Below are 15,925 nucleotides of genomic sequence, written 5' to 3' on the forward strand. Positions count from 1 at the left end.
AAGAATTCTAGGTCCCTGGGGCTGGGGTTGTGGTTCAGTGGTGGAGTGTTTTGCTGCAACACATGAATAAATCTCACTCCAGGTGAATTGGGCTGGCATTAAACACATAGACACAGAAAGTACCTTTATCTTGGGGTTCATTGACAGCTCATCTGCCCCAGCTCCCACAAGGGAGGCAAGAGAAACAGGCAAAAAAGAGAGAGAGAACATTCCTGAAATCCTGTTTACTGGGGGCGGGAAGACACTTGAGAAAATTCCACCCAAATGAGGCAAGGTGTTAGATTTCAGAGGGGTGTAGCCCATTCCCATTGGGTGACTCCCATTCTCAGAGCTGTAATTCCTTGCTGATGGAAGGTGAGTCCACCTGCTTTGGAACTGCTAGGGGAAGCCAGTTCCATACCTTCATTGTTCAAGGCTAAGGGTATGTACTCAGCTCCTACATGCTCAGCTCCTGTTCATGGCGGCCCCTGACAGTACTTGCCTAACATGTGTGAGGCACTGGGTTCTAGCCTCAGTACCCTAAATAAAATAAAGGTATTGTGTCCATCTACAATTAAAGAAATATTTTTAAAAAAGAAACTCTAGGTTCATTTTCAGTACAAAAAAGATAAAAATTTCTTAAACCTACAATTTTCGGTTTCTTTTGTGTATATGTAGGAAAAGTATAGACATATGTTACATCTACCATGTTAACTATTCTCATATAATTAAAAAAATCTTCATCCAATTCCATATATCCATCTATAGCCTTACACTGATGCTAAGGAACCACAAAGATGTCCTAATACATCAAGTTTATGAAACATTTATCTCTAGTCATGTAATAGTCAAATGAAGAAAACAGTTTACTTCTTTTGGACATAAAATTGAATCCATTTGGTACTACTATTTTAAGGTATTCATTCTCAATCTTCTATGAAGGAATCTATGGCTCATTGGATCTCCCTCTTGTTTTAAGATTCGAGGTGACCCTCGTGTTTGTTCAAAGACATTTTTGTTCTGTACCGTGTTTTTCATTTCCTCCATCACTTTTAAAGAATTATTTTTATGAAGATCTTCCTGGAACGAACAGGGGATATAGTTCAGGGAAACAGTTCTTGATTAGCATGCTCAAAGCCCCTGAAAAAAAAATATGTTCTTCCCAATGAAGATTATGATGGTAAAAATCATAATTCTAATGCCTAATGTTTATATATAAGCAATTCCTATTTGCAGCATCCCTTATACACATTCTCATTTAATCCTGCTCCAACTACTTTGATAACACTTTCCAGATGAGAAAACTGTAGTTTGATGACATTGAGCAATTTCAAAGCTCACTGAAGTCTTTATTTGTGGGCAATTAACTTTTCCTTCCTGAAATTTTGTCTCCTTGACTTTCACAATATACAAATTGCCTGGAAATGTTCTTCTCATCTACTATTCTTTTCCTTCTCTGAGATTTTCATGAACTTTTCTATTTTTTCTCACATATTACATTAAAAATACAGGGCATCTGCTTAGCCTACTGTTCTTTTGACTTGACACATATTTTTTTGTACTATATCTTCTATTGTCAAAGTTTGAATAAACTCAAAGCTAAATTCCAAATCTAGACTTCTATTGTGAACACTCTTCTCTGCAGTTGAAACTCACACAATAAATTTCTGTTCCTGTACTTGCCTTAACTTTGTTTCAGGGGCTTATAGAATAAGCCTATGAAGGTCAGAAACATAGCCTGTCACTGAATATGCTCTGTGCCAAAGAAATTCTATGGCTATCTAGTAGACAGTCACATATTTTTCCATATTGTCAGCTGCAAGACATTTCAGTCATTCAAATAGATACATGGCATCCTGTTAAAAAATAAACAGGATGGATATTTGTCACAACTACAGAAGGAAGAGTAGGGGAGGAAAGTCCAGCACAAATATCAGTGGACTTTCTAATGTGATATAACTAGAAAAATCTAATGTAATTAGATTGTAAATGAACACCATGGCATTTTCAAAGACCGCAGTATTGGTTATAGATAATAAGGTACCTGTTTTACTTAATTATAAAATGTCAAACATATTGTAATGCATCAGTCTTCTAAAATAATCTGCTGTTCCTGAGAATTAGACTATAATTAACACAAGAGGTTACTTCTGTTTTAATAGGGCACTATTCTCATTTCTCACTGTCATAAGCAATCGCTGTCCTTCCAAAATTTGAAGGAGAAAATGAGGGAATCAATGCCTACATTGTGGTATTCCAACTTAGGTATACTTGACGTAAGTTTTCAGGATTTTATTGAGTCTACTTGTTCTCTGGGAGGATCTTGTTACTTGGAAGTGCCATGGGAGCATTAGTGTGCTTGTTCATTACACCATAGATCTATAATAACAATGGTTAAAATGCAGGTTAAATGAATTAATGAAGAAATGGATGAAAGTTAAGGAGGGAGGGAAGGAAAAATAGGAAGGAAAGGAATCAATGGGGACTTTCAATATGACTACAGTAAGGTTTATTTTTTAAAATCAGACATATTTCTATAGTCACTGAACTCTGTTTATCTTTTATTCCATTGAAAATTATTAGACATTTAATTGGCTTTCATATGAGAAGGAACCATAGATCTAGGATGATTAGGTCAGATAACAAAAAAGCAGGAATAACTTTAATTCAATGTGTTCCAAATTAATTTATTTAAGGAAACATTTTATTGTATATTATCTTGAAGAAATATTGGTAAATCCAATCCCAGAAAATATTCGTATATACATTTTTTGACGTTTAGAGTATTCCCAACTCAACATTGAACTTACAATTTGGAAATTGCAAAGAGTTCATGAGTCTAATTCAAACTAAACCAATGACATCAAATGAATAAAATAAAAAGAATACAATCTCATTTTTTCCAGGTAGTTCCATTCAAAAATATGTAATATTTGGTAACATGATACAAAGAAAAGATGCCTTGTTTCCAGTCTCAGTCAATTCTGTGGAATAGAGAACAAATATAGAATTAATTCTGTTATATGATAAAGCTGTTTACTTTTCCCCATTTGTATTGGTGTGACTAATTAAAATAAAAGAAATTGTGCATTTCATTGAGCCTTTCCATGGAGGCACACAAAGTTCAGATCACATCAAATATCAGCTCACTAGTAATGTTTTAATAGGACTTCTAAGCTATCATGATCACAAAAGGCTTTGTATCTAAGAATCTCAAACACAATTTTCTCTCCCCATTTGAACACCCATACCTAGACCAATAATTATATTTTGACTTGTGAATTAAAATAAAAAGAGAATTTTAAGCAAACTAAATACAAAGTTTATGAAACTTAACCTGGAATAACAATGGAAGTTTTCCTTTAATAAAAGCTCAAATGCATTTACATAAAAATGAAAGAAAATCTAATTTATGGTTTTCTTAAAAATGATGGTAATCAAATCTCAGGATATAGACCCTTGAAAACAAGTCAGTCAAATCTATAAATAACACATAAGGAAAATTAAAGTTTCTTGATATTTTTCATGTTTCAGGTCAATGGATAATAGTAAATAATTGACAACAAATTGATAATTAGTAAGTAAGTTAACATGTTGATGGAATTTTCCACTATCTGTAGGAGAATGAAATAGAAAAACTAATCAACTATACAACAAATAAGTCTAATCTCCAAACTTCTCAAACTTACCAAAAATGAGGAGCTGCTAATGTTGAAATCTTCTTAGACCTTGAAAGTAACAAATAATAAATAAATAAATATATCACTTATCTTTCAACAAAGACAATTGCCTTAAGAAACAATTAAATAAGCATCTCAAACTTTTCCCCTCATGTACAGATGGCAAAAATAAGGCATGATCTATGGCATGGTGAGAATGCATGTCCAGGAGGAAAACATTGAAAACTCTTGAAAATAATTAGCTTGCTTTTGCCAAGCTCAATCAAACTATCAATTTTAATTTTGATTTTGGTAAGTCTTAATGCTCTTTAAATCAGAATTCTTATTTGCATGTGGTAGAACATGCCTTCACCTCCAGTGATCTGGGAGGCTGATGCAGGAGAAGAGCAAGTTCCAGACCAGCCTCAGTAAGTTAGCAAGAACTTGTCTCAAAAGAAAAATAAATAAATGGAAAGTCTATGGATGCATATCAGTGCTATAGTGCCTCTGAGGTTCAGTCCCTAGAAATGCTTAAAAAAAAAAAAAAAAAAAAAGGATACCGAAATTCTTAACAGACCAATTGATTCAGAATCCCTGCAATCATTTCTTTCCAACACAGTCTATTCTACTTAGACAATCAGAACAACTTAATCAGAATCTATGTGAGTATTCCCAGGCATTGGAATTGTGGGAGGGTAGCTCTAGGTGATTCTATTGTAGAGAATCACTGATCTAAATTATACCTTTATATCTTTGTTCTTTCATTCTCTAGGAGTGCATATTCTAGAACTTTCCTCAACTTATTCTACCATCATATATACATCAGGAGTGAAATGGCAAAGTAAGTAAGTATGGACTTACAGTAACAGGGTTGGAAACTGGGACAAGTGGGTCAGTCACAGGGTAGAGTGGGCGAGTAGGCTGGAACAGAAGATCTTGGTATTCCAGAAAGGCTTGGACAGGCATGTCTCTCTGGGGAAAGGGCACTACTTGCTGGGGAACAGGTGTGATTTTGGATTGAGGGATAGGCCCCTGGGGCTGAGGAAGAAGTATGGGAGTCTGAGGTAAAACCTGGGGGACCTGGGGGACCTGGGGGACCTGGGGCACCACAGGCTGGAGCTGAGGCAGAAGGAGGTGCTGGTTTTGGAGGTCAGTGAGATGTGGGATTTGAGGGACAAATGGGGTTAGCTCTGTTGGTGATTTCAGGAAGGGCATGAGCTTAAGCTTAGAAAGAATGGTCTCTTTAGTTTTGGGGACTTCCACTATTTCAGGCTGAAGGAGAGACAGCACCATAGCCAGCTGAGAAAGAGTCAGGACGTTTTGTGGAAGGAGGGTGTAAGGCATGAGCTGAGCATAAGGAAGTTGTGGCTGGGCAATGGGGTGGATTTTTTCTTGGCATTCATCCTGAAAAAAGAAGAATCTTTCAGTCCATGATTTAACCATAACTGTCATTTACAATCAATTAATCTATTGGACAACTGCAATTGAGTGAAGACGATAAAGAAAGATTTTCACTTATGTCACTTAAGAAATCATTTTGGCTCATGTAAAGAAAATGAGTAAAATGTTCCTTAAGAGATTTATTCTTAAACTCCTCAATTTTTTGGTGGATCTGTGGTCCAAACTGAAATCAATGTTTAGGAACTTTCTTGGATTTTTTTCCCTTTTCCTTAGTTATCAGGATAGTTGTAATTTATATGCTTTGGTCTTTATAGAGCACTAACTTTTCAACCTAAATATGCTAGCAACAGAACAAATTATTTTCATATAATGAAGAGACATCAATTTGAAAAGACTTAGAGGGACAACTTGTGTATTTATTTTCACTTTCTTTTTATGAAAAGTTGGTCCTTATTTGTGGCTAAATTCAGGGACTCATTAACACTGGCCAAATTCTAGCATTACTTCCTTTGGTAAAAGGTAGTATAATTGAGTCTTTAAAGTGCATTTATTTTTAAATTTTAATTGGTTTTAGAAAATATTTTGTGTGATAACCAAACCTTCTAATAATAAAATAGGAAGTGGAAATATTACATTTAGATAAATGTATGAACTGTAAAATTTTGTTATTCAAAAAATTCTTGATTATTAAGCAAGCTCTGCTACTTAATTAACTGGATGATATAGTCACATAGTGTGCACTCAATTCTTCTGGACCTCACTTTTCTCATTTGTAACGGAAATATCCTTAAGAATGTCATCATACAGCCAATAAATATTGTAGTACAATTGACAAAATCTTGATGTCAAATCATTGAATATTCATGGAAAATCAGCTCATCAATACATCAGGGTAGATATTCTTAAGAATATTCTCCATCTACACATGAAAAAAAAATGAAATACAAAGAAACTTGTGGCCAAGGTTATGTTTGAGAAAGAGACTTACACCTTGTCGCCTTTATTCTCTTTCATCATCATAACATCTTCAGAATAAGAAAGGAACATTGTTCCCAGTTTGGAGGTGTTTGTACTAATTTGAATTTATTAAAACACATATACCATTAGTAATATCATTAGATAGTTAATCTCTATTCTAGAAATTGATTATGCATTTAAAAAGCACATTGATGACTTGGAAAATATATTTAACTTTGCCATTGTTTAATTTCTTATATTGATTGGTAGGTACATGGCATTTACTTTGCAATTCTTTAAGCTGAAATATACATCATGAAAATTTTCATGGATTATGTTTTATAATAATATTAGAAACACAGTCATGAAAATTTACCTGTCTTTGCTGCTGTTCCACATGCTTAACCTTCTCAAGCTTCTCCTAAAAACAAATCATGCATTTAAAAGCTATTATCTATGAAATTCTAACAGTAAATCATGAAAATAAGTACAGTTAAATATGAATATTTTACCTTGATATGTGTAATAGATTCCTTTTGAAAAATAAAAAAAAATTAAAAATCAGATTTAGTTTTCTTAGATTTCAATATATATCAGAAAGAAAAGGCTTCAATAGGTTAATAGAGACACTTTCACTTGCTAATGTCCTTAGTTAGGATAATGACTGCAACTTTTATATTTAGACCATATTATGAAGGCTCTCATGTTAAAAAAAAAAGCCTGTCATATAAAAAAGTCAGATGAATGTAGTCAAGAGAGAAAAAGATTGATGAACACTGTGCAAAAATAAGCTTCTAATGGAAGCTAATTTCTCTCTACAATCATGGTCCTTTTACTAATAAATACACAAATATTTATCTTTGGATAAATACAAATAGAATTTGACCCACTTCTCTACTAGAAAACCATCTGATTCTAAGAGGGAAAAAACTAATTGAAAATAGAGCATAACAGCTCTTAGTACATTATACTAGTCATTATTAATTCACTTGTTAATGTGTTCGATTTCAAATAAACTATAAGAAATCAATACACCCCCTAAAATTCTCAAGACTTTGTGAAGAGACAATATATATTGTCACACCACTTACTAAACAGATGACAATATTTTCAAGAGTGGTGCAAGGACAAATGTCTACCTGAGTCTCTTGAGTAGATTAAGCTCTCACCAAATCCCATTGGCTTTTATTTACCAAAATGACAGCTCTGAGAAAAAAATGTGTCCTAAACATGTTTGCTTACCCACTACACTGCAAGCTCTTGATTTCATTGATGTCCTAATCTTTAGTTTGTATCATAGCTCCTAATCAGTGACTGATGCACAGGAAGCACTCAATCAATGTTAAAAGTGAATGAGGTCAGAGTAGAGACAGCTCAAGACAAAAAACAGAGCTGTATGATCCATAGGAAATGGGATGGGGGAGGCAGTGACACAATTTCAAGTAGGAAGCCCACATAGAAAGTTCTAGAGTACTAAATTCTCCAGGCATTTATCCTGTCTTTTAACATATACAAAGGGAATTTACATCAGAATTTGCATGTCATATGTGGCTACATTAGCATAATTACTGTGATATAACACAATACAAGGCACAGGATTTTATAGTTCTACAATTGGAAATTGCCTCTAAAAATCATTCTTACCTCACTGCTTGAAATCTGTAAAGAAAATGAAAAAGAAAAAGAAAAAAAAATCAGCATTAAATCTACTAGATCACCAGAAAATGTTATTATTTTATGGATGGAAAAAAATGTTTTCAAAAAAACTTACCTCAGTGGATACACCGATTTCTTCGTTCTATAAAGAAAAATAACAAGTCCATTTTAGTGTCTATAGCTAATTCATTACACATTTACTCATTTTATGCACTTTATATAGAACTCTCTTAAAAAATTGGAAAAAGCTTTTTAAAAATTGTATGTCTTTGTACAGACATTACAAAGTGAAATTTTCATTATGTTTTATATTTAGTAAATTTAAATTGGTATATTTCTCTATCACCTGAATTGAGAATAGATTTGGGATGGATAACAGAAATGTAATTACTTTAATTTTATTAAATATTTTTGTTATGATTATGAGTATACTTATGATTATGATTATGATTATTGCCCATATTCTGTCCTCTGGTTGTCTTTGGATAAATACAAATAGAATTTGTCCCACTTCTCTACTCCAAGAGACACATATATTTGAACAGTTTAATAAGATACATTTATATAATTTATGCATGCATAAAATTGTGTAATACTACATAATTATTTGCTGTTTTTCTTTCTTTCTTTCTTTCTTTTTTGTCTTGTTTTGTTACTAAGTATTTGTTAGCTTTTCCTTTAGCTACAGGGAGACATTGGAGCAGAAAGCATCTGTTCCAGGTTTGAGACCCCACAGGAAAATTGAAAAAGTAAGTAAAATAAATGATTTTCATAGACACTAGAACAAAAAAGCTTAAAATTCCATTATTTGTATGCTAACATTATTGGTGATATTATTTTCTACATTAGGAAAATCAACCCCTATATGTTAGTTTTTTAGGAATTTTCTCTTTACATACCTCCCTTGCAAGAGCAAGAGCCACAAGGCAGGCAAGGATAAGGACCTTCATGGCTACCACGTCCTGTGAATGGGGAAATGAGAAATGGCAACAGATTAGTCAGTCAGATATATTTTGTTATTTAGGTAGAGTTACTTTTCCTTTAAAAAAATAAAAATAATATAATACCATGCTTTCCTTTTAAGGAAATATACTATTAGACGGCCTATCATGTAACTAGTCAAAAATCTACTCTGGCTTCCTATTCCTAAATATTAAATTCAATCTATTCAGATTTTCAGCTCATGGATCTCCAGTCTTTTTATATTTAAGTTCACTCAGAGTGTTATATTTTGGATTTTTAAATGTATAAAAGAATATGAAAAGTTACAGAAAGATTTATTTGTTCATTTTCTATGAAATATTTACTTAGCACTTTAATTGCCAGACACTGTCTAGGTACTGAGGAAAGAGCAAATCACAACCCTATTAGAGCCTCGATTCTACTGCAGAATACTCAGTTGTACTGCTGAATAATTTTTCTTTTTCTTTTTGTTTTACTGAATAGATGCCATTAACATTTAGTTTAATCACACTTTATCAGGTCCAATAAGACTATTGTTTTCATTGTAGCAGGTTTTGTTTGTTTGTTTTGTTACACTCTCCAGATAGATGCTTTCTTGGACAAATAGATTTGTTTCTTCTTCATTCATACCACTATGCAGTCTTTATCCTTATACATCTAATATATATTCTCCTGTGTGTCCCAGGACATTGGAGATAATACACTATTTTACCTCTTTTCTGTATAAAATGTGTTCATTGATATATTGATGATTGATCCAAATGTCAAATTCTATTGCCCCCTCCCAATGCCAATGTCTTCTTATGAAATAAATCTTAACATTATTTATCAAATATACTAAATGGCCTTTGTGCTTGATTTTCTTGTATTTCATATAACGTATTTCAAAAAATAATTTTTATGTCATAATATCATTTGACAGTTTTTTGTTTTCAGATTTTAAATGTTTTAACTAAAAACAGCTCATGAAAAAACTGTTTCTAATTTTCTGCAAAACATTCTCTCCAATATTTGAAGACTGAAAATGATTCTGCCAGTGAAAAAATATATTTTCAGATTTTTCTAATAGATGTTATATAATTCTGAATTAATTTTATCTTGCCTAAAGTCTCAAAAAATTTCAAAATAATTTTAATTGTCAGAGTTCAAAAAAGTATGTAATACTCCATTACAGATTATGGTATGGAGAGTGTATCCCATTGCATTTATATATTTTATTCTCAAGATTTTGTACACCAGGTTTTTAAGTCAGAATTCTATTATTGACTGAAATTATATAAGCTACTTTTCTTTCATTCATTTTCTTACAAAGTAGGACACTTTCTTTTTAGCTTACTTATTTTGATGTTACTATTTTAATATTGTTTCGAAATATGGTAGGTTAGATGATAAACTGCAGAGTTGAGGGTACTGAACAAGTTTGATGACTATACTCTTCTTCTATAATGATGTTTATAAATATTTAATGTATTGCATGTTCCCAAACCACTACCTTCATTTCTTGACTCAATATGCTAACTCTATAAACTATTAAACAAGAGCTTTCCTAATAAATATTAATTGCCTCATAATATATTTAAATATATTTGTTTTTACAGCTGTGATATGTTGAATCAAATTGGAAGAATTAATTAGGAAACCATTCATTAATCTGCACTTAATACTATTAACTATCCTTATACTAAGGATATATGCTATCTTTAGTGTATATACATGTGTATATATACATGTATACATAAAATATGTATCCACTTAGTGTGAATTACATTTTCTTGGACTCATGAAACCTACAGAGCCATTATAGTCTTTCTAGGCATTCCTTCATTTCTAAAATAAATGTTAATAATAGCTTCAGCACTACCTTAAATACCTTTATTCCCAAAACTGTACTTTAACCAATTACTTTCTTTTCAAAGAACAACCTAGTGTGCAATAAATAATAAGGGTGGTATACTCAAAATTTATAGCTGAATTTCTTACCTTTTTCCAAAGTGGAGGATAGGAAGTGAAGGTGAAGCTGGGTAGATGATGGTGTGTCTGCTTTTGTAGCTCTATATATACTGAATTTAATGACATGCTAATTTTGTGGTTTGAAATGAATTCAACATTAAGTTTCAATTCTAAGAAGTTTGTATGATTAGAAAGTGATTTCTGTTCAGTATCTGTCCCCAGAAATTCTGGGGAGCATTGTAACAAAGGGGTAATTCACAAGCTGATAAAGGAAACTTGTCCAGGAAATGCAATTGCTCACTAACAATGACTGGAGCACGGTGACACTCTGCCATAGTCCCCAAGTTATTGTGGGCACCATTAGATGTCTTAGGGTCTAATGGGGACTTAAGATCTCAGTCATGGGGCAGTTTAACATGAACAACATAGATACACAGGGCTTCACAAAGACCACAATTTCATGTTAACTTGAGCAGTTAGTGCTTTGTACTGCTGTGAAGTAACTAACAAGTCTTTGGTGAGAGCAATAGTCAGGTGGGGCAAACTGTTTAACACCCATAGACACTTGACTTAGGAAAAATATATAATTCAATTCAAGCCAATACTTTTTTAACAAAAGAAAAAATATGCCTTTCTCTATAGTAAACAAATCAGAGAAGAAATATGGATGGCTGGTATAGGCAAAATCCTCAGTAAAACTGTCATAGAAATTTTGCAAAATTTCATGAGATCAATTCATCTGAAAAATATTGTTTATATTTTCTATTTGGGGTTTAATAATTAAAATAATAATCATAGCTATCTTTCCTTAGTATTAACCCTATTCTAGGTCCTAAGGATTTCATAGATCAATATTTGTATCTTTCCCAAAACAGCATAAGTTAGCTCTTCTTTACTTAACAGCAAAATTTAAGTAACACTCTCAAACTCATATTCTTTGTTAATAAACAAGATACCATTTACATCCTGATGTATCTAAGTCCCATAAACCCTGTTTTACTTTCTGAAATTAGTTAGCTATCAATGTAGTTTTTGGCTCAATGTGCAAAACTTAATTATGTCTAGTAGAGAAATGGGACATCTGTGTTACATGTAAGCAGGGGAGTTTGACATTAAAGAGTTTCTACTTTAGTTATAACTTAAATTACAAGTCTCATTTTGAGATGTGATTGAATGGCAATTCAGTATTTTGATTAAAGGGAATAGATACATTTGAAGCAATGTAACAACTGTAAGGTTACATAGAAGATGTAGAGTACAACTTAATATTGCCGATAATTGATGCAGTTATAACTTGGATAGCTGTGAATTTCAAGTATGTAGTGTGACAAAATTCACCAGATACAGAAAAACATTAGACATTCAAATAAAAAAGGATTATGTAATGTTTTGTATTTTATGGTTTTGTGTCCATCATCAAAGGTGATAGTTGTATGATGTTATTATAGTAGTTGAGTATAGGCATTTGGATGGCCTCAATTAGGGAGATGGTGCTGGACATCTTGCACAACAGAAAGGCAAACATTAAAATAGAAGGAATTTGAAAACTTAGGAAAATTAATGAATTAACTATGCCAGTTATGTGAGGATGATTAAAAAGTTAATCATGTAATAAAACAAGATATGAAAGGGTAAAATTGTAAAGGGGATACTAAATTAATCTTGTATGTGATCAGTTTGAGTTATCCAACCTGAAGTGTTGTAAATTAAATTTTACATTCAAGGGAGAATTCAAAAGTATAATTGAGGAAATTATATTACCTCAAGGAAGTAAATAAATGTCCCTGGGGAAAGACAAATAAGAAAAGAAATCATCTTAGAATAAAATTCAAGTATGCACAGGAGAAAATAGAGTATCACCAAAAGTGTACAGTCTCACACTTTCTTCTCCTTGATGCTTTGCATTGCTAGAAGAAGCAAGAGGCGTCAAAAGTGGTAATGATTCAGGATGTGCAGCAGGTGACACTGTCAATTCAGCTATTGAAATGTACTCTAAATGATTTAAAAGTAATTTGTGAAAACTTAAAGTAACTCATGTATCTTGCTCTTCTGTCAAATTTAGAGTAAGAGGTAAAGAGAATTATAGACTATGAGACCATTTGGATAGGGATAAGAGGAATCATAGGAAGGTGACTTTAAGATAGGGAAGACTTGTAACTTAAAGAGGTCAATGGAGAAGCAGTTGAAACACAATAAAGGAGTGGGAAAAAAATTAATAGTAAGAATTTCTCCATTAACACCAGAGCTGTAGTAAAAAAAAAATAAGACCTATATAACATGTAACATTTTTCTTATGACAAGAGAAATTGAGGAAAAGATGAGTAAATATAATGCATATTTTGAGACATGAGGTAGAGAAACTGAAGTTAAATGGTCTTAATTTTGTGATTATTCAGAAAATGAGTTTCTCACCTGAAATTTGGGGAAGTAGTTATTTGTTTTGTGATCTCTAAGTGAAATAAGCCAGGCACAAAACAGAAAAAAATACTGCATGATCTCACTTATGTGTACAATCTAAAAAACGCTGAATACATAAAAACAGTAGAATGACGATTATCAAGGTTTAGTCGGGGGAAGGATGTGGAGATACAAAGTCCAAATTTTATGAATTAGTAGGTCTAGAGATCTAATGTACAGCCTGAAGACTACAGTCAATTATATATTACTGTATCATGGAAAGTTTCTGAGAATAGAATTTAGGTCCCCTTACCTCAAAGGGAAAAATGATGACTGTGTGAGACACTTTTCATGTTAATTTTTATGTTAAAGCTATCATTTCACTATGTATGCCTGTGTGTATCAATGTGTATTTCACTGCATATGTGTGTGTTGTATGCCTTAAATATGCACAATTAAAATACTACTATTTTTACATTTTTGGTGAATATAAAAATAAAATAAAATAAAAGATTCAAAAGCACCAGTTATGACCTATATGAAACTAGATACCAGTTTTGTTTTTACCCAAGTAGATGTATGACAAGAAGATTTAGTAACATACCAGAATACTAAAAAAAAATTTGAATGACCAGAGATTGTTACTTTTTTTTAAGCAAAGAGTAGGCCTATTGAGAATGAACGTTTTCAAGAGGTATAGATTAAAGCTATTTATTACATAGAAATTTTGACATTAGAAATAAAAGAATTTCTTGACAATGAATAGATCCTAGAGATACCATGTGTGAAAACAGTGGAAAATAGGTGAGCATGAAAGTTGTTTGTGTTTTGTCAAGTATTTCCTAGTTGCCCAGAATGCAGCAATTAAGGAAAGTCAAGGAGGTCAAATAAAACTTTGATGGGAAAACAGATAGGAGAACCTACTTGTTGGGAAAAGTAATGCATATTTTAATAAATCTATGATAAGGTAAATGGGCAGAAGGGAAATAGCTAGCTCATTTTAGGTGAGGGATAGGGGAAGAGAAGAAAGTCTCCACAAAGCCACAAGTCCTGAGCTGAATCTCAATTCCTCATGAAGAGTCTGACCCATGGAAGCAAGCGAACTCTGCACTAATAGTAAGGATAGATGGGAGCCTTGGATGTGAGAAACAGGCAACTACAACTACATCAGACAATAAATTTGGGTCATGAAGTACAAGAAGGAGCAGATGGATGTGAGAACAAAGAGGAAAAGGCCCAGCAAGGATGTGTAAGCACACCATGCTCCAAAGACACGTGTGGTGTTCTCTGCACAGTGGGGATCTGTGGAAGGTTTAGGAAGGACAATAGCATTTAGATAATGACTGCTTCTAAAGAACAAATGATACTGGTATGGTTTTATTAAAACAGGACTGTCTAGATTTGGGGAGCCTGTTTCTTTGCAGTGAGTAAATGTTTTTCCCTTAAGAACAGAATATAGTGGCAAGAAAACTGAAGTCCAGAGAGAAGCAGGGTCTTAGCTGGCATACCACAGTACAGGGTGACAGAGGCCTTGCTTTATGAACATTTACAAAAACAGGCTCCAAGTTTCTTTGCCTATTTAGTGATTGATGTTCATAAAAGTTTGTAGCTGCCTATATGTGATGCTACTCATACTTACAACACTCTCTTTTATTCACTGCCTATAACAGATAGAAGTCCTTTAAAAGTAAGAAAGCATAGTATAGGCCTAATTGGTTATTCCTATTCATAATGTACCTTGCATTCATGCATGACAGATGTGAGGGGAAGTGGGACATTCTAAGTTGACATATACATTTTATATTGCTTAGAAAACCCAAGTTAATGTGTAATGCATATTAGAATTGCTCATCTGGTATGCGTTCTAGGAAAATATTCATCCTTAGCCAGGAGGAATCCAGGAAAAGAAATGATGGAATGACTCCAACGTCCTAAGTCAGTTGCTTTAGCTCTGGGTTGCCAAGGCCACAAGCAAAAAAGTAGGATTTCTAAGAAAATGAACAAAAGCAAACCTCCCTTACACACCCAACATTTCCTTTTTATTTCTCAGCACAATGCTTTACATATTGTGCAATAAATACATCATTTCCTTGGGACTCTTACCAATTTTGAATTATATTCATCAGGATCCTTACAGATTTGATTGGGACAGAAAATTAGGCAAAACTATGATCAAGAAAAGCATTAACAATACTCTAGACTAAGAAACATGCCCGGGGAAGAATTGAAGAGCCAGAGACTTATGATATAACCAAGTGCCAGAAGCCAGGCAAGCCTCAAAATACAATGGTAGGTAAGGGGCTAAGTGCCATGTGTAGCAAGCCCAGCTTTCAAAACTTAAGAGTTACCATTTGCAGGACTGTAAAATGAGAATTGCACAGACTGAAATTCTATGACTGCCCAGATGAGAAGCAAGATATAATCAAAGCAAGATATCCTAGAACTATTTGTCATCAGTAGAATTTGTTCAGCTAAAGCTTTTTCCAATATTGAGTGATAGATCTGATATATACATGCATGAGCTTTGAGTCAAACATAAAGGTAATTGTTGAAGCTGCATAAATAATATAAAGAAGAGAACATAAAGGCAACAAAAATATTCAGAAAACAAAATCCAGAAGAGACCCGGGATATCATTCATATGTTGTTCAAAGATATTGTAGAAAAGGGGGTAGAATTTAGACCTGAAAATTTACATTATTTGCCCAAGACACTATAGCTATTTCGAGATGGTGCTGGTACACTGAGGATGTGGCTCGGTGGTAGAGCCCTTACCAAATGTGAGCAAAGCCTTGAGTTCAGTCCTCAATATGGCCACAGATATAGTGATAATAGAAATTCTGTCTCCTGAATAATATCCAAGGAACTGTTTATTAGCTTCACCAAACTACAGAGGTAATGAAAGAAAGTAAAATAAGCAAATTGTATTGATTTATGTGATGCATCATATTTATACATAGTAT

General features: G+C 33.0%; 1 protein-coding gene across 1 annotated transcript; it reads right to left on the reverse strand.

Annotated features, from left to right (window-relative positions):
* Window positions 1-2,825: 2,825 nt before the first annotated feature.
* LOC143406208 (beta-casein-like) lies at window positions 2,826-10,627 on the reverse strand. The gene is made up of 9 exons (XM_076864875.2): window positions 10,596-10,627; window positions 8,552-8,614; window positions 7,768-7,794; window positions 7,641-7,655; window positions 6,509-6,529; window positions 6,373-6,417; window positions 4,500-5,042; window positions 3,669-3,707; window positions 2,826-2,963 (listed from the first exon to the last, which is right to left on the reverse strand). The coding sequence occupies exons 2-8, from the start codon at window positions 8,600-8,602 to the stop codon at window positions 3,702-3,704; spliced, it is 708 nt and encodes a 235-aa protein (XP_076720990.2). The 5' UTR covers window positions 8,603-8,614; window positions 10,596-10,627; the 3' UTR covers window positions 2,826-2,963; window positions 3,669-3,701.
* Between the last annotated feature and the right edge of the window lie 5,298 nt (window positions 10,628-15,925).

The sequence above is a fragment of the Callospermophilus lateralis genome, chromosome 8 (assembly GCF_048772815.1).
Source record: "Callospermophilus lateralis isolate mCalLat2 chromosome 8, mCalLat2.hap1, whole genome shotgun sequence".
Taxonomy (NCBI): Eukaryota; Metazoa; Chordata; class Mammalia; order Rodentia; family Sciuridae; genus Callospermophilus; species Callospermophilus lateralis.